This window comes from Telmatherina bonti, assembly GCF_933228915.1.
Source record: "Telmatherina bonti genome assembly, chromosome: 3".
Taxonomy (NCBI): domain Eukaryota; kingdom Metazoa; phylum Chordata; class Actinopteri; order Atheriniformes; family Telmatherinidae; genus Telmatherina; species Telmatherina bonti.
Window position 1 is genome coordinate 15,096,241 of NC_136621.1, and position 24,126 is coordinate 15,120,366.

The window sequence follows — 24,126 nt, forward strand, 5'->3', positions numbered from 1 at the left end:
TATTCATTAGTTCACCAGGTTTAATTTAGTTCATGCAATCCACCAGCTTGTCATGTTTTCTGTGTGTATATATACGATATTAACATGTTGTATTCAGTGGTTAAAAAAGCAGACTTTTTTTTTTTTCTTTCTTCCTGAACTGAATAAATGAGAAGATGATGTTTAACCATGATTCAGTAACATTAAGATTGAGCTGGCAGATTTGTGATTTTCTTCACAAACCTACCTGGCGATGGTTGGATACTTCTGGGTCAACATGTGTTCCAGGCAGCTTCTCTGATGACGTTTATGTGTAAGTAATTTATTTATTCATGATTTTTCCAATAAATGTTACCGATGTTAGTTTATTGACTTGCATGAATCATTATGCAACAACAGGTAAACGAATAAATAAAAATGAATTCAACCTTCTCTTGAACCTGATTCGAGTACATCTCCAGTGGAGAAGAGGAGGCAGCAGAAACACACACAGTTGTGACTCTTTGTCCAGGAACTGTTTTCAGTTTTCATCTGATCCATCATTTTCTATCTGTTCCTTTTTTTTTTTTTTTTTTCTCCCTCGAACACATCGTAGGGGTGAATGCTGCTCTAATATTCATCACTGTGCTGGAGAATAGATGCTTATTATATCAAGACATTTAACATTTCAAGAAGTTGAACAGCTGATCTTCACATTCAAGAAAAGAAAAAAAAAAAACAAAGATTATTGTTGTGCATGACTCTACATGGGCCAGTCTGGGACAAAGAGCCAGGTCCCAGTCTGTACTGCTATGTTTGTATTGGCTGATTAGCTATGTTCATCTACTGAAGTAGTGGACCTGGTGAAACTGTCTTTCTCTCTTTAAACTGATTTTATCTGGTATTTATTTAATTTCAGAGAATCTTCATTTAGTTTTCCTTCACATATAATTTGTGGACAGAAGAGGACGATGAGAAACTGACTGATGTTTGGTAGTGAAACATCCTGCTGATTACAAAAAGGAATCCTTTCCTTGTTTTCCTTTTCTTTTTTTTTTTGTCGCCATCCCCATCATCATTTCCTTCAAGTGCTTGATTCTCAGCAGTATCTTCACACCACCACCACCCCCTGTCACTCTCACATGCCTCTAGGCACTGCCTTATTTCTCCCCTTGGAGTGGTGCAACTCCGTGCCAATTTCTCCCAATCCATCATTGAGTGCTCCGAGGCACCACGTGCACCAGCGCGACCTCTTATGCCCCCTATCCCCCTCCAATCCCCTCACCCCCTCATTCCTCATATGACCATTTTTTTCTCCCTTTCTTCTTCTTATCCCAGGAAGGAGCTGCTTCAGTCAAATCGAGTGTGAAGATGCAGCAGAGCACAGAGCAGCGATGCTGTCTGCATGTTTACAGCAGCGAATCAGGAATGAGTGTTTTTGCATTTAATTCTAAGTTTTTATCTGTGAAACCAGCTTCTGATTTAACTGTTATTAGTGCGTTCACCTATCATTAGATCTATTCATGTAAAGTAAGTTTTTTTTTATTGTTTTTTTTTTCTTTTTAACCCCAGAACACACAGATCAACATGGAAATTAAATAACACAGACTTGTTTACGTTTGTCACTGCTGTTTACTTTCACTTTAATTCAAATTGTCCATGGAATCGGTGGTATCGGATGTGTTTATATATAATTTGTGGGAGGATATGGGACTAGATTTAAGGAAAAAAAAAATCCTCCGCCGTCTAATTTAAGCCTATTTAGTCTAAAAGTCTCATTTAAGGTTATTTTCTGGAGACATAATTCCGCTCTTCCGCCGCAGACACAGCAGGTTGATGCAAGTTTGCAGACAACCAGCATACGTTTCGTCTGACTGCACGTGGGGGCACGTTTGTGTCTCTATTCCACAAACTGCGGCCAGCTGCACCCCCCCCCCCCCCCCCCCCCCCACACACACACACACACACACACACACGCAGATATGTCTGCGCAGAGATTTGTTTGTGATTCCTGCGCGCAATTGGGATCTAAAAACCAAATGTACAGCGAGGAATTCATCTGAGAAATTCAGAAGAATTATGAATAAAATACTGATAAATGATTTAGAAAAATAAATCCTGAAAGGAGCAAAAGTTCCACCTTTAAAGAACAACGAGCAGTTTGTTCTCAGATCTTAAGCAGGCTACTTCAAAGAACAGACGATTCAGCACCACGGACAGCGTCTCTCTCTTTCTCTCTCTCTCTCGCTCTCTCGCGCTCTCTCTCATACACACGCGCGCACAGACACACGCGCGCACACTGTCTCTTCCGGGCGCTCACTCGGCAGCTGGCTCCGACACAGCTCCTCCCTCCTGTGTGGTGGCTTTCCCGAACCAAAGATCCTTGGACGTGAACAGTTTCGCTGAAGAGCACTTTTTCTGCCCCCCCCCCCCCCACCACCACCTCCTCCCCCTTAAACGCTCAGACGGACAGTTGAGGCGTCACTTTTCCCTGTATCGACCTGAGTGAAGGGGAGTTGAGGTGACGGGATAAGGTCTCCAACCGGTTCTCACCCACCCAAATCTCTGTCAGCGATGGAGACTTGGGCTGGCTTCTGCCCAGGCTCGCGCTTCTCCGCGGGCTTCTGGGTGCTGATGGCCGCTCTTGTCCTGCAACACGCCGAGGGGGAGATAACTTGTGCATCATGCCCATCTCCAGTGCAACTTCAGCAGGAGGAATTACGGCTGGGAACACGACCCGACCCGACTGAGGTCAGCCTGAGGAACATCCAGGTGGAGTTCAGAGAAGTCGGGGTTCCCGACCAGGATGCTGGAGTGGACAGCCACCTAGATGGAGCAGAGGGGGATCCGGAGTTCCACGGAGATGCTAGATGGGATGAAGTTGCCCCGTTTGGGTTGAGTAAGGAAAGTTCTGAAGCGGAGATTGGAGAGGACGCTGCGCTCCGGAGAGCCAAAAGAAGCAGGTCGGAGTTCAGCCAGAGCGGCTGGACCGAGCAGGCCGGAGTGGAGGCGGGGGCTGCGGGGAGTCCGGGTTCTATGCTGGACGGGCACAGATCAGGCAGGTCCGAGTTCAGATGGAACAAGGAGAACGGGAGAGGGACTGGGCGACAGGATGAGTCCAAGCTCATCAGCAGCACCTTCGCGCTGACTGGGGACTCTGCGCACAACCACGCAGTGGTCTACTGGTCTGGACAGAACAGCAGCGTAAGTGCTTCATCATCTTCTTTTTTCTGCTGTGTTCTTCTGGCTGCTTTTCAGTGCCAACATTTCACACGACCTGAGAGTGTGTTGAGCAGTTTAGCAACCTCCGTGACGCACGGGGCGCGTACTCCGCGCTCTGTTGTGGTGCGCTGTTAACAGGTGCACTGCGAGCTACAGATGCGCACCGACGCGCTCTGATCACTGGGAAGCAAACACACACATCCGTAGTGTTACTACCTGCATCATTTTTTCCCCTCTCACTTTATCGATTTTAAAGTGCGCGTGGTCTCACAGGCGTGGATTCAGTGTGAAATGTGAAGTTGGCCATTAGAGCGGAAACATTCCGTGAATGCATGATTCATCCTGAGTGATGGGAGGTTTTCAATCCAAATCGGTTGACCGGGGAAGGAGGGACTCATAAATTAATGAATGAATCTCCATTAAATCCTGAAAGTCTTATGAAGGAATTAGCCTCTGTACATTTTTTAAAAAAGATATTTTTCACCTTCTTCATTTGTTTTTTTTTTTTTTTTTTTTTTTTTTTTTTGGTTTTGAGTCTTTTAAAATGAGAAAACTGGGATTCATTTGGGCGTATGGACTGTTCATGATCAGCATTTTTTTCTTTTTATCACGAGGGGAAAGCTGCCTCTCTTGTTGCATTACCAAAGACTTTCCAGAGGGGGTGTTGGGGGTTCGGGTCTCACCCCCACCTGCATCACCACGACGATCTTTCAAATGTCCACAAAATACAGGAACCTGAAATATATATATATATATATATATATATATATATATATATATATATATATATATATATATATATATATATATATATATGTATACTGTAAGCATATAATTATACATTAAACATTAATGTGTCATTTTTTAAAAACCAATAAAGAAACAGGATTTTAGTTAAATTGCATCTAAAGTTCACTGACATGCACGCATTTGGTGACAGATGTGTGTGTACGTGCAGTAAAAGGTGTGACCTGCTGCTGCATTGTCTGATCCCTTGCAGTAGCTGTTAGTAATTGTCAGAGTCCCACTAACTGACCTCTAACATGGATCGCAGTCCAGTCCCCCCCATGTCTGCGTGTAAGCTGGATAAATATGCAGCACATCATCAGAGAGCGTTGAAACGATGGGAATCAGTCTGTTTTACAGGCTGTGTCTGCTTCTCTCTGGGTTCTTCATCTTTTTGGGGCTTCATGAGCTTAATTTGTTGTTGTTGTTGTTGTTGCTTTTGCTTTATTCTGCTTGGAAGAAAGAAAAAAAGGAGGAAAAATCCTGCATATTCAGTCTTGTCTGAGCTGATTAGGACACGGTGCATGGGCTTGTTTTTTTAACCCGCAGTGAAGACCACGGCACAGTGAGAGGGACGTGTTTGCGTGTGTGTGTGTATGTGTGTGTGTGTGTGTGTGCATGCAGAGGGTGAGGGGGTTATCATGTGCTTCTGGTTCTTTACTTGAGAGCTTTAATAATAATATTACTAAAGGAGCCTCTGTTTCAATGCCCCCCCTCTTCCAAAAAAAAAAAAAAAAAAAGGGTGAGAAGGTTGAAGCACAGTCTGGCCCCAGGAGCGTCCTCAAGAGGAGATCAGCTGCCGTTATCTTCATTGGCTGCTGGTGCTTGTTCTGGTGATGGATGGAGGGCAGCCTGAGCCCCTAACTGCACCAGTCACTGGGTTACAGGAAGAACTAGTTCAGTAGATGACCAACTGGTTAGAAGAATTGCAGATGTTATATCAGCTTTCATCATCTCAGCATGCTTTGTGTCTTTAAGTGGTTCCACTGCAGAGACATGAGAAACATGGCAACAGTTCCTTGGTACAACAAAACCTGCTGATGTTTCCTGTCTGTTCGCTCGAAAAACACACAAAACAACAAAACTGTGATCAAGTAAACACTCTCAGAAGGCTGCGAGATCCTTGTCAGGTGATCTGTGTGGTCAAGGGGTGTTATTACACCAAGGGGTTGTCAAGGTGGGGGTGTCAAGCTGCGGCCATTACTGAACACTTTCCTGCAGGCTGTTGCGGTTTCCCTGCTCCAACACAGATACCTGAAATTAATGTGTCATGATGGTCCATTTGATTTGAATCAAGTGTGTTGGAGCCACAGAACAACAAAAACAAACAGGGGAGCGGCCCTGGAAGACCACAGTTTGACAACTGTGGTTTATAGGTTGACGAATGGTGTGACTGGTTTGTAAAAGTTTGACTTTAAAACTGGCCACTACTCTTTCCACTTTATTTATTTATTTGTTTTGTTTTTTGTTCTCTAAAATAAGTTAATTTTATACATCACCATCACCGTCCCAAACTGTTCCTGGACAGTCAAAGTTTAATCCGTGGCAAGAAGCAGATCATTTCCCGTGTTTATAATCCAGATAATCTGATTTTAGAGGGGGGTGTTTAGAAGCCATCTTGAGGATTTCTTATGAATGGTTTTCAGTCAAGCTTATACTGAAGTTTCAATTAGCCACGACTCCAACTGGCATCTTACTGTCGCTACGTAGGGCAAAGGAAACGTTATGTTTGATGGAACACTGGTTCTGAATTTGACCTTTGTAAGCAAGTTTTTCTTGTGTTTGTTTGTTCAGTGAAATATGAACACAAACATTTAGAAAAGCAGAATTACAGACTGAAATGTTGCAAATGTCCATTTTAATTGTTTGTCTTCATTTACGGGCCATGCAGGGATGTGTTGATTCAGTCAACCTGGAACTTCTTCATTTGTCTGAGATGCAGTTTGTTTCTTCTGGATGGTCTGCAACAATTGTTTAGTACTTGTTAAAGTGACATCCAGTGAAGAGATTATTTATTCTACTTCAGGACAGGCATTAATTTCAGTTTAGGAAAACTTCCAGATGTTTTCATTTTTCTCTATACTGCGTAGGATTCGCTCGGCCTGATGCAGGGAACGTTTACAGTCATAAAAAAAAGAGACATCAGGTTTTAAAAGTGGTATTTAAAGCATCTGCAGACACTTTGAACTTTGGTCCAGTGATTCTTTAAAGCACACTCACCCTGCAACGGGACCAGACCCCATCTATTATTAAAACACAACTTGCTGCCATGTTTTTTTCTTTTTTTTTTCTTTTTCTCTGCAAAGGTTGCCAAGCGTGGCGCACTCAGCAGAGAAGCTGCTGTTATGATTCATAACAGAATGACATTACTGTCTCATTGTTTCAGGACTTCTGTTTACGCTCTAAGTCATTGTTTTGACTTGGTAGATGGGGGAGAAATATAGATTTTTTTTTTCTTTGTTGGACACATTTGCTAATCTCTGGGGCAAGTTCATCATTCTGGTTCTACGTCATTTGAGACTGAATTGACTGATGGATTTTTCCAGTTAAAATGGAACGAAAAGAGCTTGTTTCCACATATGCAAGCAGATCTTTTAGATTTTGCTGCAATCTAATTAAACGACCATATAAACTGGGATCAGGAAAGTCCCCCCCCCCAACTAAGTCATTAGTGTGTGTGGAAGTCCTGACAGAAACTCGTATGGGCATGTTCTGGAGGGCACACACTCCCCTGTTTCACTAAGCTTTAACCAACATGCCAATTCCCTGCACCCTCACCCACTTCACCTCCTCGGGACTAAATGCCAAAAATATAAATGTAGATGAATGTAAGCTGGGTGACTCGCAGGCTGTTTGCTTGACTGATCACAACATCGACCGTAAATTCACAACCTCTCCGGTTGGGAGACTTCTCTCTGGGTCTTATTTCAGGCAGATTGGTCGGCCGTGTCTTGTGCTGTGACTACCTGTGGGAGGACGCATGCTGCCGTGAGTTCCCCTTGGGGGGACGGTGGCGTGTCCTCTGAGGCATGTACACAAGGCTAATGCACTCTCACTATCTCTATGTACCTGTCCGAGTCGCTGTCTCGGCCCCCACCCGGCCTACTTCTGTTTCTGCTTGTCTGCTGCTGTTGCATGTGGCCCTGCATGTCTCCGCCTCGGGCCGGTGCAGGTTATCTCAGAGCCTCAACCTCAGATATTAACTGGCGCTGTAATGGTAGCCATGTCGAGACAAACTGTCATTTATGATATTCATGAACATAATTCCGACGACGCATCCCTGCGGTGGCGTGACAAGTTGTTTCCTGGAGCAGTTTTGAGGCGGCGTTATCTCCCGGCCTCGGCAGTCGTGAACATAATGGCGTTGTGAGTGACAGCTTGAATGCAAAATGGATAGCTTTCACAGTACGATGTTGAAACATTCATCTCTTCTAAGGAAAACCTTGAGATTTCTTCTCAACAGCATAATCAAAATGAATACGTTCTTTTAAGAAAACCACGCACAAGCTTCTAAGGGTGTCCGATTTTCGGCTGCCGCATTCCTTTTTTTTTTTTTTTTTTTAACATTTGCTTCTTAATATTTGTCTCATGCGCAGCAGCGTGTGGCACTTTCTTTCTTGTTGTGTGTTGATTTCAGGGCAGGATGAAAAAAAAAATCAGCATGATATGGGCTCGGTTCAAGTGGTCTTTAAAGCCATGAGAACTCACACGGAAGCAGGTCATCCATATCTGGCGAGTCATCAATGGAGCTGACTGTGTGTTTGAAATTCCCAAATCCCTTTTTTTGAGGAGCAAAGAGAAACATGCAGACTTTCATGAGCAGTATTTTAAAGGCTGAAATGTCATGCAGCAAACACACACAAACACACACGCCCACACATATTCCAGCGTGCGTAAACCATTAAAACCCTCTTTTCTTTGCTGGGTATTGGATTCTTCCGGAGAAGGTGTCAATAAATGATCTTGGTTTTTTGAAGGGTTTGAATGCTTCTTTTGAATGCTTAGCAGTTCATGCTGGCTGCTATTTGCATCTTATGGACACTTAACAGCATCCATTATGTGGAAATGAAAAGGCCAGAGAAGCTGCTAACAAGGACAGAGGCCACATCTTGCATTCCCAAACAGCATCTCTGCAGTGAGACGATCAGATTTTACAACACGCCTTGTTCACTTCCCTACAACCCGTCCCATCCTTTAGGCTAAATGAGCGACACTAATACTTTATGAAGCCGTTTCTGAGTTTTCCTTCCTTTCTTGCTACCCTGGTGGTTTTTGCTTCAGAGGAGGAACAGGAGAGAGAGAGAAGGAGAGAGAGAGAGAGAGAGAGAGAGGGAAAAAAAGTAACGCTTCCAGTGAGCCGTGTCCCTTTTATCCTTCGATCTATCCCTCCTCCTAATCCTGGTCTAATTAGTGTCCTCAGATTTCTCATCCTCTGTTTTCTCTCTGAGCCATTATGATGGCAAGAAGCCAAGTGCCACATGAATGGAGAAGTGGCTCCTGGCTGCAGTTCCCAAACCATCGTGGTCAGCTGACACTCCTCCTTGACCTCCTGTTTCCACCTGATGGGATTTAAAAAAAAAAAAAAGCCGTTTCACGGCGTCTTTTAAAACCAGCACGATGTGACGCAAGATGTTATTTCAGCCATTCATAGTTAAAAAAAAAAAAAAAAAAAAAAAAAAAAAAAAGCTTGTTGTTGTTGTTGTTGTTGTTTTACCTTGTGGGAATAGGAGCATGCTAATGACATAACTTTAAAAACAACAAGAACACACACATTATTATCAACAATAACTAACTCTCATCACTGCGATGAGAAGTTCAGCGCTTTCCTCCAACTGAACTGGGTCAGCACATTTTCAGCATTTTATAACTCCTGCTAAAGGTCACAGGATGCACTTAACAGCCACATAATGCTAAAAGTCTCCTCGCCGCAGAAACGCTGCAACATTAAGGAGGCCATTCAGGAGGCAATGCAATCAGAATGCACTGCACCTGCTTCTGCAGCACGTCGTTGATCTCAGATCACATCAAGCTGCTAAAAGGCTTTGAAGATATGTGCAAAGTGGAACCCCAACCGGTGGGACAAGAAGCTTCAGCGGCTGCTTTTGTCAAATCTAATGGTCTCATTATGTTTCCTGTGTGATTGCCACTGTGGCTGATGGGAGCCACCTCACTATGACTTCAGAGTGCTTAATACGATCTTACTTGGCCACTGATTATGAATTGCATCACAAACAACTCTACTGACACTATTGTGTGTGTGTGTGTTGTGTGTGAGACAGGATATAAAGTATGTGTGCATTTATTTAGAAACTAGTTGTTCCAGACCACCTTCCTGCGACCCTGAATGGGACTAAGAGGTTGGGAAAATGGATGGATGGATAGCTGGTTCAGGTTACAACTGATTTGACTTCATTTGTTCAACAAGCCAATCAGAAGAAGTTGTGACTATAAGGAAAAGACACGTAGAAAGAGGAGAAAAAAAATCGGATTTCTTTCATTTTGTTTGACTTTTGTTTATTTACAGATAAAATATTTAATGAGTTTTCTCATACATTTATTAAAATTCAATAATGTGGATTAAAATTTGTTTTGATTGTCTTCATCTTATGGAAAACTAGATGGACAACCCTGGGACAGATTTAAAGTTGAAGGCTGCATATGTCACTGTAAAATCCCAGACATTTCTCTACCGATACTGAAGCGGAAATACACTGATCCAGTTCCATACTATTGCAGAGCTTGGCTTTTGGAGTTCGACTTGTTTGGATGCTCCTTTTTGGATCTTTACTCCATTTCTGACAGAAAATATATGATTGGACTGAAAGCAGTCCATTTTCTGTCCATGGTTCTGCCAGAGTTTTTCTTCCTGTTAAAGTGGAGTTTTTTCCTTCCCACTGTCGCCGCTTGCATGCTCAGGATGGGGGATTGGATCGAAGTCATGACTCGATGCAATTAGTTGGTTTATATTATAGGATATGTATGAATTGGCTGGAAATGATGTGTATCTTGATTTGTGTATGTAAAGTGCCCTGTGACAACATTGTTGTGAAGTGGCACGATACAAATAAAGTTGAATTGAATTGAATTGAATGAAATTGAATTGAATTTTCCACTGTGTGATGGTTCATCCCAGATGTTCTTCCCAGTCCATAGAAGTCCATCCCTCCATCATGCTGATTGGAGGTCAGGTTTGCACAAATAGCCAGTTCAATTTGGAGACACAGACCCCTAATAAAACTTTTCTCCTCTGCTGAAATCTTTGGATTAATAGAGGGAGAAGGCTCCATGTCAAACTCCCTCTAGATACAAGGTCATCCCCTTATCGCTCAGGCTGAGCATGACTATCTTCTGAGGAGAGATCATTTCAGCCACTTGTATCCTTTCAGTCATCACCTAAACCGACTGGTTGGAGTTGGAACGAAACTAGGCTGCTGAAAGAAAAAGTTTTAAAAAGTCTTCACCACAAAAGACTTACGCTGCACCCTGATTGTTGCTGAGGAAATCCCAGTTTACCTGTTCATCTCCCACTCCATCCTACCATCTCTAGCAAACAAGAACCCAAAATCTGTCTGAAGCAAAGACTCAGTGGAAGCCTGAAGGCGACACACCTTCCTTTTCTGCTTGAGAACCACCGTGTCAGACTCACAACCAGGGGCTGACTTTGGTTCTGTCCTTTGTTTCTGCTCTTCTTTTGTTACACCATAAAGTTTAGATCTGCATTTATGAACGTAACTCTTCTGTAACTGTTCCCAATAATGGACAAAACATAGAATATATTTCATATTTACTGCCTTCAAATAGCATTTTTCTCACTGACCTAACCTTTTTAATACTGATTACATGTTATGATGCGGTAGCTGAATGTGGGGTACCACCTACAAGTGGGTATATCTTCCTGATTTTAACATTCAAGGATGGACTTAAATATGTAGCTTCGACACTTTTAAATCCCAGAGGTTTGGTTTATCTTGACCTTTTCCTTCTTTTTTAAAACCCAAGTGCGATGTCTTGTAATGTTGACATCCCTTGCCATTTCCCAACCTAACTGGGCAGGCGGGGAGGAGAGGCTCCAGGTGATGAGCCTGTAACGGTGGCAGACCAAAACAGAGCAACAGACCACACACTGTGTTTCTCCCTTGTTTAGCTTTGCCTTCTATCCGCTTCATTTCTCTCTTTTCCTCTCTGTGCTCCTTCTGCCTCTCCCACACTTTACTATGCGTTCACGAGGTCACAAATACAGAAAAGTGCAGACGCCCAGACCCACAAGCGCTCGCCAACAAAAGACAGAATCCCTCAGACACAAACACTCTCTCAGTATCACGTCTCACTCGTTCAGATTGAATGGTGTCATGCCTGGAGGAGGTTGTCGCTGACGGAGACTAATGTTGACACATCACACCCCAGGACCTGTAGTCAATTAACACATTGTCTAATTAAAGTGATCTACTGGTTTATCTATGAGAGATGGAGAGTGGCTGTAAAATGTGTCTACGCTGCATTAACTTTACAATCAGGTCTGCTTCTTTATTTCCATTTGGATTTTAATGGTAATAACCTGCCTTAATGCCAACCCCCCCCCCATCATTAACAGAGCAGATTGTGTAAGCATCCATCACTGGTTGCAGCAAGTGATGGATGCTCCTGATTTTGGGTTTGAATTTCTCTTAATACTATAAAGCTAAGATGTGTTTTAACTTGCGACTGTCCGTAACATCTGGCACAGAACTCTGCCTGTAAAGTGGCTTTAAATAAATCATCTTTCATCTGGCTATGTGCCCCCCCCAGTTCATCCATACTTCTTTTAAATTTCAACCACATTACATTTCCATCACGCGCAGTAATTGTCTTTTATTTACTCAGCCTTCATGTTGAACTGCTTTTAAAAATTTTATGTCGTGGTAAGAGTTATTTGGACTGCTTGGTGCGAATGGCACCAATAGCTCGTCTATATACAAGATGGAGTGAGTGGCCATGGATATCAATGAATTATTAATCCACATGCTCTTTTCTAGGTGTTTTTTTTGAGGAAGTATCTTACGCAGGAAAATGTGGCCTTTTATAATCCTGCTGGAGAAAAATACTGTTAACTGCATAGAATAATACAAGCCTATCATTAATGATCCATTTGGTTAGTCGCTGAATAGAAATGTCGCTAAGACCTCAAGCCTGTGTGATTTAATTACTACCGTGAGGCTGTAAAAAAAAAAGAACATTCAATCATTCAATATGCTGACTAAAAAGTAAGAACCAGAGCATGATTTAATGAACTGTAGTTCAGTTTTTTGTAAAATGTCACTTCTTGTTAAGGCACCAGTTATGTTTATAACACTGAGTGCAAAACTTTGTATTAGCATTTTCTCTGAAATTTGCTTCTATATTTTTCATTTACGGAGAATAAATGTCACCTTGGAATCTTTTGACAGCTGTTTGCAAGGTAGATCATTTGTTGTTAAAAGCAACTTCAGAAAAATTGTGCGGAAACATTACATTTATTTTTAACTTTTTTAATGCTCTTTAGTTTTGCTGTGAGTTCTCATTGTTAAGTTTAGGCACCCGGACCACTTAAGGAAAATGCTAATTGTTCAGCTCACTTTTCAACACAGACTCATAATTTGATCAAATTGTGAAGTTTGTGTCCCAATACTTTCTTTTTCACTCCTTTTTTTTTTTTTTTGTGTTTTACTCTGGGTATTTTGGTAAACCTCGGTTGACAGATTTGACAAGGTTTAGGAAATAACTGTGTGGATAGTTTATGTGTTCAAAAGTAATTGTTTAGACTTGAACAAGTGTTTCTCAGTCCTGGTTCTCGGGGACCCCCTACCCTGCATGTTTTAGTTTATTCAAACTCCAGCACAACTCATTCAGCCTAATTAAACTTCTGTCAAGTTCTCTGCAAGCCTGCTAACAGGAGTCAGGTGTGTTACAGTAGGGTTACCTCCACACCATTCAGGGTTAAACTAGTGTTTCTCAGTTAGGGTCCTCAGGACCCTCTTTCCACCTACAGACACACATGTTTTAGATGTGTTTCTACTTTAACACACCTGATTCAGATTAACAATTTTCCTCACTAAGTTCTTTGCAAGCCATTCTATTCATTCAGTGTGTTAAAGTGGGGTTACCTCTAACATGTGGATGTTTAGATATGTCCCTGCTCCAGCACACCAGATTTAAATGAATTGATCACAATCAGGCAAATCACTGTGGATTTGTTGATAATAAATCAGATGTGTTGGAGCAGGGAAATGTCCAGTTGGACATCACTTACTTTTAATTACTTAATAACTTATTTTAAACATCTTAAAAAGTCACATCCACATAAAACTCTTTTTCCTGGCTTTACCAAGTAATGAGTCATGTTTCATATGCAATACACTCAGTTAATGTGTGTTTGAATGTCTTTAAGTTTATTAGCTACTTTTTGAAAAAACAAATGTGTAGGTTTTTTTTGGTTTTTTTTTTCTGAGAATCTTGGTCCAGTTTAAATTATATTAAATTACATTAAGTATTGGGATTGATCTGAAAGTAACTGTGGACACTGGAATCTTTCAAGGATTCTTCACAATATAAGGAGAAATGAGCAGCTTTGTGGAGGTCTGTGCTCTCCAAGTTTTTTTTTCCTTGTTTATTCATTTATTTAGTCTAAAAAATGACATGTAAATGAAAAGATTTACACAGTTACTTTTATGGATCTCCTGCATCACTGACAGAAAAAAACAAACAAAACATATCTGCCATCTGTTACTGAACATGTTTCAGTTGCTAATAGTTTCTGGTGATCTTTGGGAATTGGCACCTGAATTCAGTAGATACACTTTTGCCACCTGTCATTAAGTTTGCTGAGCTGTAATGCAGAGGACTGAAGCTGCTGCATCCTGCTGGTCGTCACTGTCTGCTGTTGCCGTGGGGATGAAAAGAGCTGCTATTGATTCTACATCAGATATGGCTGTGAAGATCCTGGAATCCAGCCTGCTGTTAAATGACTTAAATGTGTGAACATGTCCGTTTGTGTATGATTAAATCTGCTCTGCTGCTAATGGATGGAAGCAACAATGAACTTAAAAGTCCAACCACCAACATGAGTTGGGAGTTTTAACTTGGGCTTTTTATTTTTTTAACTGACAAAGCATGGCTCATTTGTTGACAGCAGCTAAATAAACACAGAAATGGAAAAGTGTATCTAACACCTGCTGTAAATGGATCTAATCACACACAGGAACCCCATAATGAGGAAGAAAATGCTGACAACTCGTCTAGTTTACAGCTACTGCTACAGTAACAGCCAGCTGCATAATTTGTCTTGCTACTGTAACAGTCGCACCCAAGTGGCCGCATTTCGACCCCCAACATTCATTTTCCCATTTCTTCAGTTTGTTTCTACACGTTATTCACAGCATTCTGAGTTAAGGTTGTACATGCAATAATGTTGAGTAATGAGTACTAACATGCTCGCAACTAAATAAATACCCCTTAGTCTGACACTTTTTACGTGGCCCAGCTTACAAGCCAGGTTTTGCCAGCATCAAAATCAGTCATTTTCTGCAGTGTGGCTCACCGTGCTGAGAGCAGCACATAAAAGGCAGCACGAGGCAGAGCTTGTCCTTTCACAATACGAAGCTTCACCTGCTTTTGTTGTAGCACTAATGAAATAAACTTCTTGAAAATACATTTGATTCCTTGGCCATTTCTTGATAATAAGGGCATTTATTCAACACAAACCTGGCAACCTCTTGGCAGCTCTCTTGCCCCAAAGTGGAGCTTTAACCCTCTTAATCCTAATAATTCTGAGGAAAGAAGCCACACTGCTGCCCCAGTCCTGTCAAACGGGGACTGATAGCGGGGCTTTATAATCAATGGTGCTCAGTGTCATTCCAGGTGGTTTATATACCTCAGGGTTACAATGAAAATAAGCCAAAAAATGACTTTTCTGCTTTCTATTGTGGTTTAGAGAGAGAGAAAAAAGCAGTATTGCATGATATCAACAGTTAATATAAAGGCAGGCATGCAAATGTGTTGCTGCTTTTGAAATCACAGTAAATTGTAACGACAAACTCACAGCTTTCTAGTTTTAGCTTCCCGCCCGCTTATTTTGCAGCTGTCATCATCCCCATAGGCCAAACTAAAGTTAGCAACCAGCTTATGAAATGTGACAGTGCATACAGATGCAGAAGCCGGTAGCTCTCTCTAATTAATCTTTTTGGTTTAATTTGCCCCCCCCCCCCCTACTTTTCTGATGAAGTCCTCATTAGTTATTTATTTTGGCAGAAACACACTCATCTGCATATCCAAAGCTAAGTTCAGCAGGCCTTCAGAAAATCCATGGCCCTAATGTTCTCTGATCAGCGAGCCAGAGAGGTTGGACCAACAGTCACCACAAGATAAATGACAGACATGGAGAAGAAAGGAAGCAAAGATTAGACCTGAAAGATGAGTATTGTACTTTTTTTTACAAGTTGGCAAAATAACTGCTGCAATTCTTCAAGAAATCAGTTTCAGTATGAACTTAAAATAATACCTAGTGCATAAGTGCATGTGATTACAGCATTGGAAACCATAGCTACACTGACACTAGCAAACACATTATAAAAACACTGAGCTCAGACTACCACACACCGATGTGATTTAAATAAAACACAGCAGCAACTGTTTTATTCTCAAATGTCTACATTTCAAATTTAGTAGTAATTTCTCTCCGGGTACAATCTTAAGATCCAGGTGTTTAACTGGACTGGATTGGGAAAACACAACACCTCAAACAGGAAACTGTTTTAATTCCACAACTAAGTATTGACCAAATAAAACATGTGGCTTCACAGTCCATCCAATCCTTTATGCTGTCAAGTTTCAGAAAGTAATCTTACAAGCTCTTTCTTATGTCTTTGACAGTTCAGAGTCCATGTTTTGTGCGTATGTATGAGTTTCTGGTGTTCTATGTGCCTATTCACATACTGCATTTCTTTTTTTTTTTTCTTTGGAATAAGAGAATCAGATCTTCCCAAAATCCAACTCGGAAAAGTAATTTCAGATGTCATAGTTTCATGATTGTGTCACATTGGAGCTTTTTGTATTGAAAGTCACCTTTTAAAACCCAAAAGCATGTTTTTTTTTTGTTTTTTTTTCTTTTTAATTTTTATTATTATAATTATGTAATCCTGTTCTTGTTGAAAAGGCTAGTCTTTGAATGTATTTTTATTAGTTTTGGATTGTACTTCATTATACGTACAGTTGAGAAAACCATCCCTGCCATTTTACGCCGACCTTATCAGTCTCATAGCATGGCCAACACAACTCTGGATGTTTTGCTACATTTATTTCCTGATACCATTTCTTTTTTTTTATTGCTCAAACAAGGCCCAAAGTGCTCCCACTAAGTGACACAGCATGCTAGTGATAGCAGCCATATGCCGAAGCCCTTTTAATTATTGCACATTTTCCCTTTGGTGTCACTATGTAATGGTGGGAACATTCGCTCAAGCTTGACCTTTTCATCTGAGTAAACTCATGAGAGAAAAAACAGGGTGAAACCTGTAAAATGCCAAAATAAGTGAAACTATCTTCACGCTGTCTGCCAACACTGCGATTCAGCCTGGAACATGGTGCGCATGTAAAAGCCCATGGCGGCCTGAGCTGACCACAGATCTCCATTTAACAATGAATATGTTACTATGTAACCTTCAGAAGTAAGTCAGTTATGTAAAATTGAATGAATTATGAATTAACTCCTTTTTTGTGTGTGTGTGGCCTGCCCACACTCTGGTGATATTAGCTATGTTGAAGGGATGGATCTAATTTCACTGCCTTTCTGATTTTAAACATATGAGGATGAAGATGGCATTTAAATGTGACCATCAAATGGATGCACGGATTTGTTGCGTGTGGAGTGTTGTAACAACTGCACTTAATGAATTCAGCTCCGTTCAGCTCGTTGACTTCTGACGTACCTTTATTTTTTCTGCACATGTTGCTTTGCAGTGAGCATTCATGACATATCAGTGCATTCAGCTTGATGTGCACAGGGATAATCTTGGGCATGTGGAGGGATCATTTAATATAATAAGTGATGGCTTATTAAAGCAACACACAATGCTGTGTTTTTGCCTGCATCATTTATCATGTAAACGCCACATCCTACCGCTAAGTGCTGGGGAAGCAGATAGGAAAGTGGAAGAAGTGTATGATTATTAACATTCGCAGAGGTAGGGCCGCGAATGAAGGCGTCGCTACATCATCCAAGCCAGTGAGATGGATGAGGGATGTGGGATTCAAGGGAAACTAGGCCTTCTTGGGAACCCACAGAGTCGCTCTGAATAAACCCAGCTTAGGTAATTATCGAGATGTGCCACTTAAATCCAAACCAAGCAGCTTTTTTTTCACAGCAGAGAGCAGCTTAATCAAGTGTGATTTTTTTCTGTATCCCAGTTCATCTGCTGCCTGTTTTGCTATGCTTTGTGGCTTTGTTCGTGCTTCCTCGCACTTTTTGCCCACCCCATTTCCTGAAACGGAGCTTAACACGGGCACGGAGCCATCTTTACGCTCACTGTTTTGTGAGTTCTCATCAAACAAGTGTTTTCGTCGGTCCACTGCTGAGATTCCTACCAGCAGCTTGGCACGACATCCAGCCTGCAGTGAAGGAGGCTAACTCCTCCTGTCATTCCTGTGGTCCTTCATTTGCCGCCTGCCTGCCTGCCTGCCTGCCGGCTGCTCCTCAGGCAGTGCCTTTGTCCAGCACTAGAGGGAGTGGATAGTCTTAAAAATAGTGCAGTGTAATTAGAGTTACAGGACATGAGGGTAAAGGGAAAGTAGAGCACAAGGAGAAGACCGCTGATTATTTGTTACCTCTTTTGTTTTGGAGCTGTAGTTAGAATGAGCACAAGCAGATTTGCAGCACAGATCTGGAGTCAGCTGGACGGATTCCACCATACTAATCCTGCTGAGACAAAAGTCATGCTTTTTTGCCAGATTATAAGATTCTGTGATTGCGATTGAAATAAATATGTTTACCCCCAGTCTGCATGGGATGAGAGCGTAGACACCAGTAGCTGTAGAAATGGATGAAAACATGACAGCAGGGAGACAAACGCCCGTGCGATAAAGACACACCGCTGCTGTCTTAGAGACTGTCACAGTGTAGCGAGTTGGGCGCATGCTAAATATTACAGCGCGTCTCCTGCAGCATCCCAAATCTGTTCTTTCCTCTGCCGCTTGGAAGTGGATCAGGTCCTGTTGGCTTCTCCCAGCTGCAACCCCGGCCTGCACGCTGCCCTTTCACAGCTCACTTACCACACATGGAAATGTTTATGTGGCCGTAATTGAATTTAGAGCTACATGGTTTACCAGACAGAAGAGCATTTGTAGAGCAGGGTGCTACAAGAGAGATAATCCAGCTGGTAAAGATTCCTGCGTCTCCAGAATATCTTTGCATTAAAGGAGCTTTAGTTTCAGAGTAGATTTTTTTTTTTTTTTTTTTTTGGCTGTATTTCGCCTTGGGAATGAGTGGTCTCGACGTGGCATATGATTTCATTGCTGCTTCATCCCTCCCTCCTCAGAGAGAGGTGTGTCAGCTGTGGAGGAAATGCTGGTCAGTCTGTTCATTGGTTTGTTTATGTGGTCTGAGGCAGGACACAGAATATCCACAGATGGCTTTAAAATTCAGCATGATCACTCGTCCCCCCAGGAGAGTGCTTCATAACCGTTTTTTGTGACTTGCTGATTTATTTATTTATTTTTCCTCCTGCAGCGCCGCCACATGAAGAAAATTTGCTGTTTTACAGAGGAAGCCATGGGGCAGTTTGCCAGGAACGTTTCTGAGTGTGTTCGAGCCTCCCAGAGGACGAGGATGAAATTTGCTGAACATAATTATGCTCACAAGGAGACGGGACCTAAAGGCCAGTTCATGGCCGCTGCCTCCACTTCGTTCAAGCCCAACAGGGTCCACATTACAAGTCTTGCAGCGCGCATACTGTCCACAGTGGGAGCTCATCATCGGAGCGTATGCTGTAAAAGAAAATGGCATTATCTTCTTAAGTGTGCATAATGCTGATTAAAATGCGAAGGCTGTCATACGCCGACTTTCAGCAATAAGTAATTAAAGTTTTTTCACATGATGTATTAATTAGGTGATCATTCAATATCAAAAATCTGTTTTGGTGACCATACCCCCTCTCCCCCACACCCCACTCCAGTGAGATGTGTGCTGCTCATGTTGCTGCTGTTGTACTTTTCTCCAAAGTGGACAAACTTTGCAGTAAAGTGGTACTAGATGGTTAAGTTCAGGTGCTGTTTTACACTTGGTTTTGTTTTAGTTTTGGCAGTTGTCTTTGGGATGAAATCCTCAGCATCAACGGGCTCAAACTATTTTTTTTTTTTATTCAACCAGTTTGCATTCAGTCACACAACCTGGATGCAACCCTTGGAGATGACAAGAGGTGGTAATTCCTTGTCCAGAAAGTAAAAGTCCTGCCATGTTTTTTTGGATCTACCTGCACATTTAGAACAAATATTTTCACTAACAGGCTCATTTACCTGGCAATTAAACTCTGCTCATTAAATTCAGCCCGTTTGGTGACTGGTTGGAACAGCTGCCGGACAGGACTTTAACTTTCTGGACCAGGAATATCCACCTCTGGAGATGACCGTACAAGCTCTAATGCCTTTGGAGATTTGCGTGTAAGGCCGTCTATATTGGTTAAATTCTTGTCAGCTGAAACAGACTAAGAGGGATACCTACAGTCTAACTGTAAACACGAAATAAACAGTTTTTTCTCCTTTTTTGTCAGTTTTCTGTGCAGGTTTTTACTGGCAGAGATCCAGACACAATGATAGAAACTTAATGTGAGTTCACACCAGAATAGTTCAGGGGACTAATTTCAAGTCACTCAGTTAAAACTGTTACATTGTTACGACGACTGTTTGTTGAGGTATGTTCCTTAAAACCATCACTGACCAAAACCAAGAAGAAGAAAATCATTGCTCATGATTCTGTCATGATGTGGTTTCATTCAGTGCCTTAGTTTCTGGTTTCCTGTTTTATTTTGTAGTTTTTCTCCTGTTTAGTTCTCTTGGTTCTTGTTTAGCTTAATTGATTTCCTGTTCATTGAGTTCACCTGGTCTTGTTTCAGTTAATTCCATTCACCTGTGTCTCGTTTTGTCCAGTGTATTCATACCATTCTGTTTCAGTTTGTGTTTGTTGGTTCATTTTGTTAGTTCTGCCCTCACTTTGTTCCTGGAATAAATCTGTCTTCGACCTGTATCTTGGTTTCCCTCATCTCTGCATTTGGATCCACACCACATCCCTACCGCCCCTGTGACAGATTCGCCAGAACTGAAAACAGCTCATCCACTGCAAGTCACCCATGGAGCGACAATAAATAATGCAGTCTTGGGGTTTTGCCAGACTCGGTCCAGTGTGAGCAGCAGCAGAGACATCTACATGTCCAGGATTCCACACTACAACATGAACGTACCCTACATCACTTCCCCTGTTTGGTTCACTAGTTGGTCCATTTTCTTACTCACTGCAAGCAAACTGCTCAAAAACTCGATTTAAAATTAAATTAGCTTTCAAAAGGACCAGAGTTTGCTTATTTAGTGCCAGAAGAATGAAACTAAGTGTTTACTCTAATCAAAGCAAGGTGTACCATGAGTAAAAGCAGACTAGGGTGGTTTTAAAATGGACCAAATAGTGCTGGTGTGAATGCAGCCCCCAGTAGTGCACGTATTTAATGCAGACCCAGAGTGACACCAGATATGAGAGTAAAAGTTGTTGGCATCAAACAAACCAGCTGTGTAGCTTCCTAACTTATCTCCATATGTCTTTAATTCCAGGAAAGAAATAGTTTATTTAAACTGAGTACAGAAAAAAAAAAAAAGAAAAAGGTGAAGAAGATGTGTGTACGTGTGTCAATTTTACTTTAAAAAAAGCTTGAATGTGGTTTTCAGATATCGAATGGCGAAGTCCTGCTGTTGTTGGACGACTGAGGTGCAAAAATAATGTCTTCTTGCATTTCTTTGATTAATCAGTCATAATATACATTGTAAATAAACAGTATGTCATATTTCAGCTGCTGGGTTGTGACGCGAAGCTGTAAAGCAAATGCCACAGGCTGGACAAAAAACCTTGGGAAGTGTGATTTCTCAGCCTTGGGATGCTGCAGAACAGTCGTAGGTCTAGGCATGTACATAATGAATGTCAGGATGCCGTCTAAATAAGTCATAAGTTCAAAATAAGGTCAGAGTTTTGAGGTGGAAAATGTATGTAGTGTTCATTTAAGGCCTTCAAACGAGTCTGGAACTGTTTTTGAGCTCCCCTCATGTTGGAAACCTGCAAAGAAGTTCATTTTTTTAAATCGTGTACTACTAGGACATGAAACTGTCATGCACAAAAAAACGACAAGTGTCTATTTAAAAATGTTAGTCTTTTCATACATAATTGATTTTCAGCATTGCCCAGCATTTATTTAATCTGTCGGAGGACTCACTGATGGTTCAGCACTAAGAATCTATGTTACACATTTCTGCAACATTATCTTTATTAGTCATTGAAAGATATTTTTTTGAAAAAATAAACCTTTTCAGACGTGTGGTTAAGCTGGCATGTGTTTGACTACACAGTTATGACATATCGGATGTGTAGATTCATTAGTGAAGTTACTGCTCAGGTGATTAAATATAATGTGACTGAGACATGTTTTCATTAAATAGTATGAAGCAGAGGTGGGCAACTCTGGTGGGCAAGTGTTGGGAGTTTCCCTGCTGCAACACCTCACTCAAATCAATGGCTCAATCAATTCACAGACTTGTGCAGAGCTTTATGTCACAAGTCGGCTTATTAAACCTGATGTGTGCCAGGTGTGATGCAGCAGGGAAACACCGTGGCCCTCGAGGATCAGAGTCACCCATCCTTGCATTGGACCAAAGGCCCATTTATGCTCCCTTCCCTACATGGGGACATTAGTTTCAAGCTTTTTCATACATCCTCATACTTCATATGTCTTTTTCGTTGCCATTGTTATTAAGTCATTTTATCGACTAGTGGGGAGTGTTTAGTTCAGAATTCATTTCTACATATGGACAGTGGTCTGTTTCTGTAATTACTGCAGGAGGCAGAGCCTTTGGTTATCAGGCCCCTCTCTTATGGAATAAGCTCCCAGTTAGTGTTAGGGAAGCAGACACCCTCCCCACCTTTAAGACTAGGCTGAAGACTTATCTTTTTGATAAGTCCTATAACTAGGGATGGTTAGCATCCCTTAGTTATGCTGCTATAGGTTTAGACTGCTGAGGGACATTTCCTGATACACTGAGCTTCTTTCTCTTTCTCTTTATCTCTCTATTTTACTCCCCCCCACCCAATAACAGTGTTGTATCATTAACATGTATGTCTTCTGTCTCAGCAGGTCTCCCTGGCCAGGAGTAGCAGTTCCTGTTGTCTGTTGTCTTTCTGTCCTCTTCCCCCCACACAGCAGAGGCAGATGGCTGCCTGTCCTGAGCCGGGTTCTGCTGGAGGTTTCCTTCCTGTTAAAAGGGAGTTTTTTCCTTCCCACTGTTGCCAGTGTGCTTGCTCAGGATGGGAGATTGAGTTGGACCTCCAACTCAATCTGTTGGTTTCCTTATATAGGCTATTATGAATTGGCTTTCATTATGTTTTCTTCTCTGTCTGTAAAGCGTCTTGAGATGGCATTGCCGTGATTTGACGCTATATAAATAAAGTTGAATTGAACTGAATTGAATTGCTATAAAGTTTCTCACTACCGTCTAAAAGCACCAGACGAAGTAGAAGAATAAGTTCTTTTCTTCTCTGGTTTGTTGCTTTTGCCGGTTGCATCTGTGTGACACAACTCAATGTCTGTTCTCTGCTTCAAGTGACATATAAGTAAGTTTTTTAAAAACAAACCAAAGTACCGTTGTAACCAATGCGGGAGACAGACCAAACTGTCCGTCTGTCTGCGTATCTGTCTTCTGCTTCAAGCATAAATGAGTTTTAACACTGTTAAGTCATTGCATGACAGGCAGGTCAGACGGTAAAGATGGTTTAGTGGAAGCTTAGAAGTAAAATGTATCGTTTACTTTACTACTTTTACTACCTTTTTGGCTGTTTGGCAAAAACCGACAGGAGAAAGGAAGACGCGGATGTTTGCATTTAAATACTGCATAATCATTCACTTGTTACCCTGCCGGAGCGGCTCCATTATATAGATTGCATAAATCAATGTGGAATTTTGAGGACAGTTCGTCAATACAGAAGTGGGTGCAGCCTTCCATTGTATTCCCCTGGTGTTATTCAACATGTCACTGCAATGCCAACCAAGACAAGAACGAGCCTCCCCTGCAACTTAAGGCGGAGGAGTTGTCAACACAGGTTCAAAGGTCGAGTGAAGTGCAGTCACCAACAGCCCAGCCTTGACAGACTGATGGGCACCCAGAGCATTAAAGTGCTGAGAGGAGGTGATGACAGGTGACGGGTCAAAGCAAAGACGAAAAAAGGAGGGGGGGGGGGTTTAACAAGACAATTTAATAAATCATTCTGCAAGTGACTTGGTGGTGTTAAAAAATGAAATGATCTTCATTAAAATGTCTTTATTTGTTTCACTTGCTAAGAGAGAAAACACATTTATTAATCCTAAGAATTAAGTCCAAGGATGGATGTAAATCAGGAGGAAGCTCTATTTAAGTACACATTGGGAGTCAATTGCTTATGGGATTAGAATCCTACCGCCTGGAGTGTTTTTTTTACATTTTTTTTAAAAATTTTTTTGTGAGTTTCAGAGCTTCAATCCAAAGCAGTGAGAGGATGACAGAGATGGAAAAAGTACTGAAAAACTGTGGTTAGAATAAATGTTTTTATTTTACTTCAATTCTACTTAAGAACAATTAAAAGTACTCATCTAAAAATCTCCTTGAGTCACAATAAAAAAAGCACAAAATTCAATATTTACTTTGAGTAAAAATGACTTAGTTACTTTTAATTAACTGATAAAAACAAAAGAAGTAAATACCATCAGAAAAGATTTTATCACATAAAATTGTTTTGAAACTATTTTATTTTCTTATTTTGTCAAAGTAGCTTGATCCATAACATGATGTATACCTCCAGTAGCATTTCATTTAGTTTCATTTCATTTATTTACATCTCCATCAGCTGTAAAAAAAAAACAAAAAAAAAAAAAA

At 41.4% G+C, this 24,126-nt stretch overlaps 1 protein-coding gene across 1 annotated transcript in view; it reads left to right on the forward strand.

The window, feature by feature from the left end:
• Positions 1 to 2,988: 2,988 nt before the first annotated feature.
• sorcs3a (sortilin related VPS10 domain containing receptor 3a) overlaps positions 2,989 to 24,126 on the forward strand; it is a gene marked incomplete at its 3' end in the record, with an annotated part of 284,577 nt that continues 263,439 nt past the window's right edge. The window contains exon 1 of the mRNA XM_079238262.1: positions 2,989 to 3,162. Within this exon, the coding sequence (XP_079094388.1) occupies positions 2,995 to 3,162 (168 nt within the window). The 5' untranslated portion in view covers positions 2,989 to 2,994. The remainder of the gene's footprint in view (positions 3,163 to 24,126) is intronic.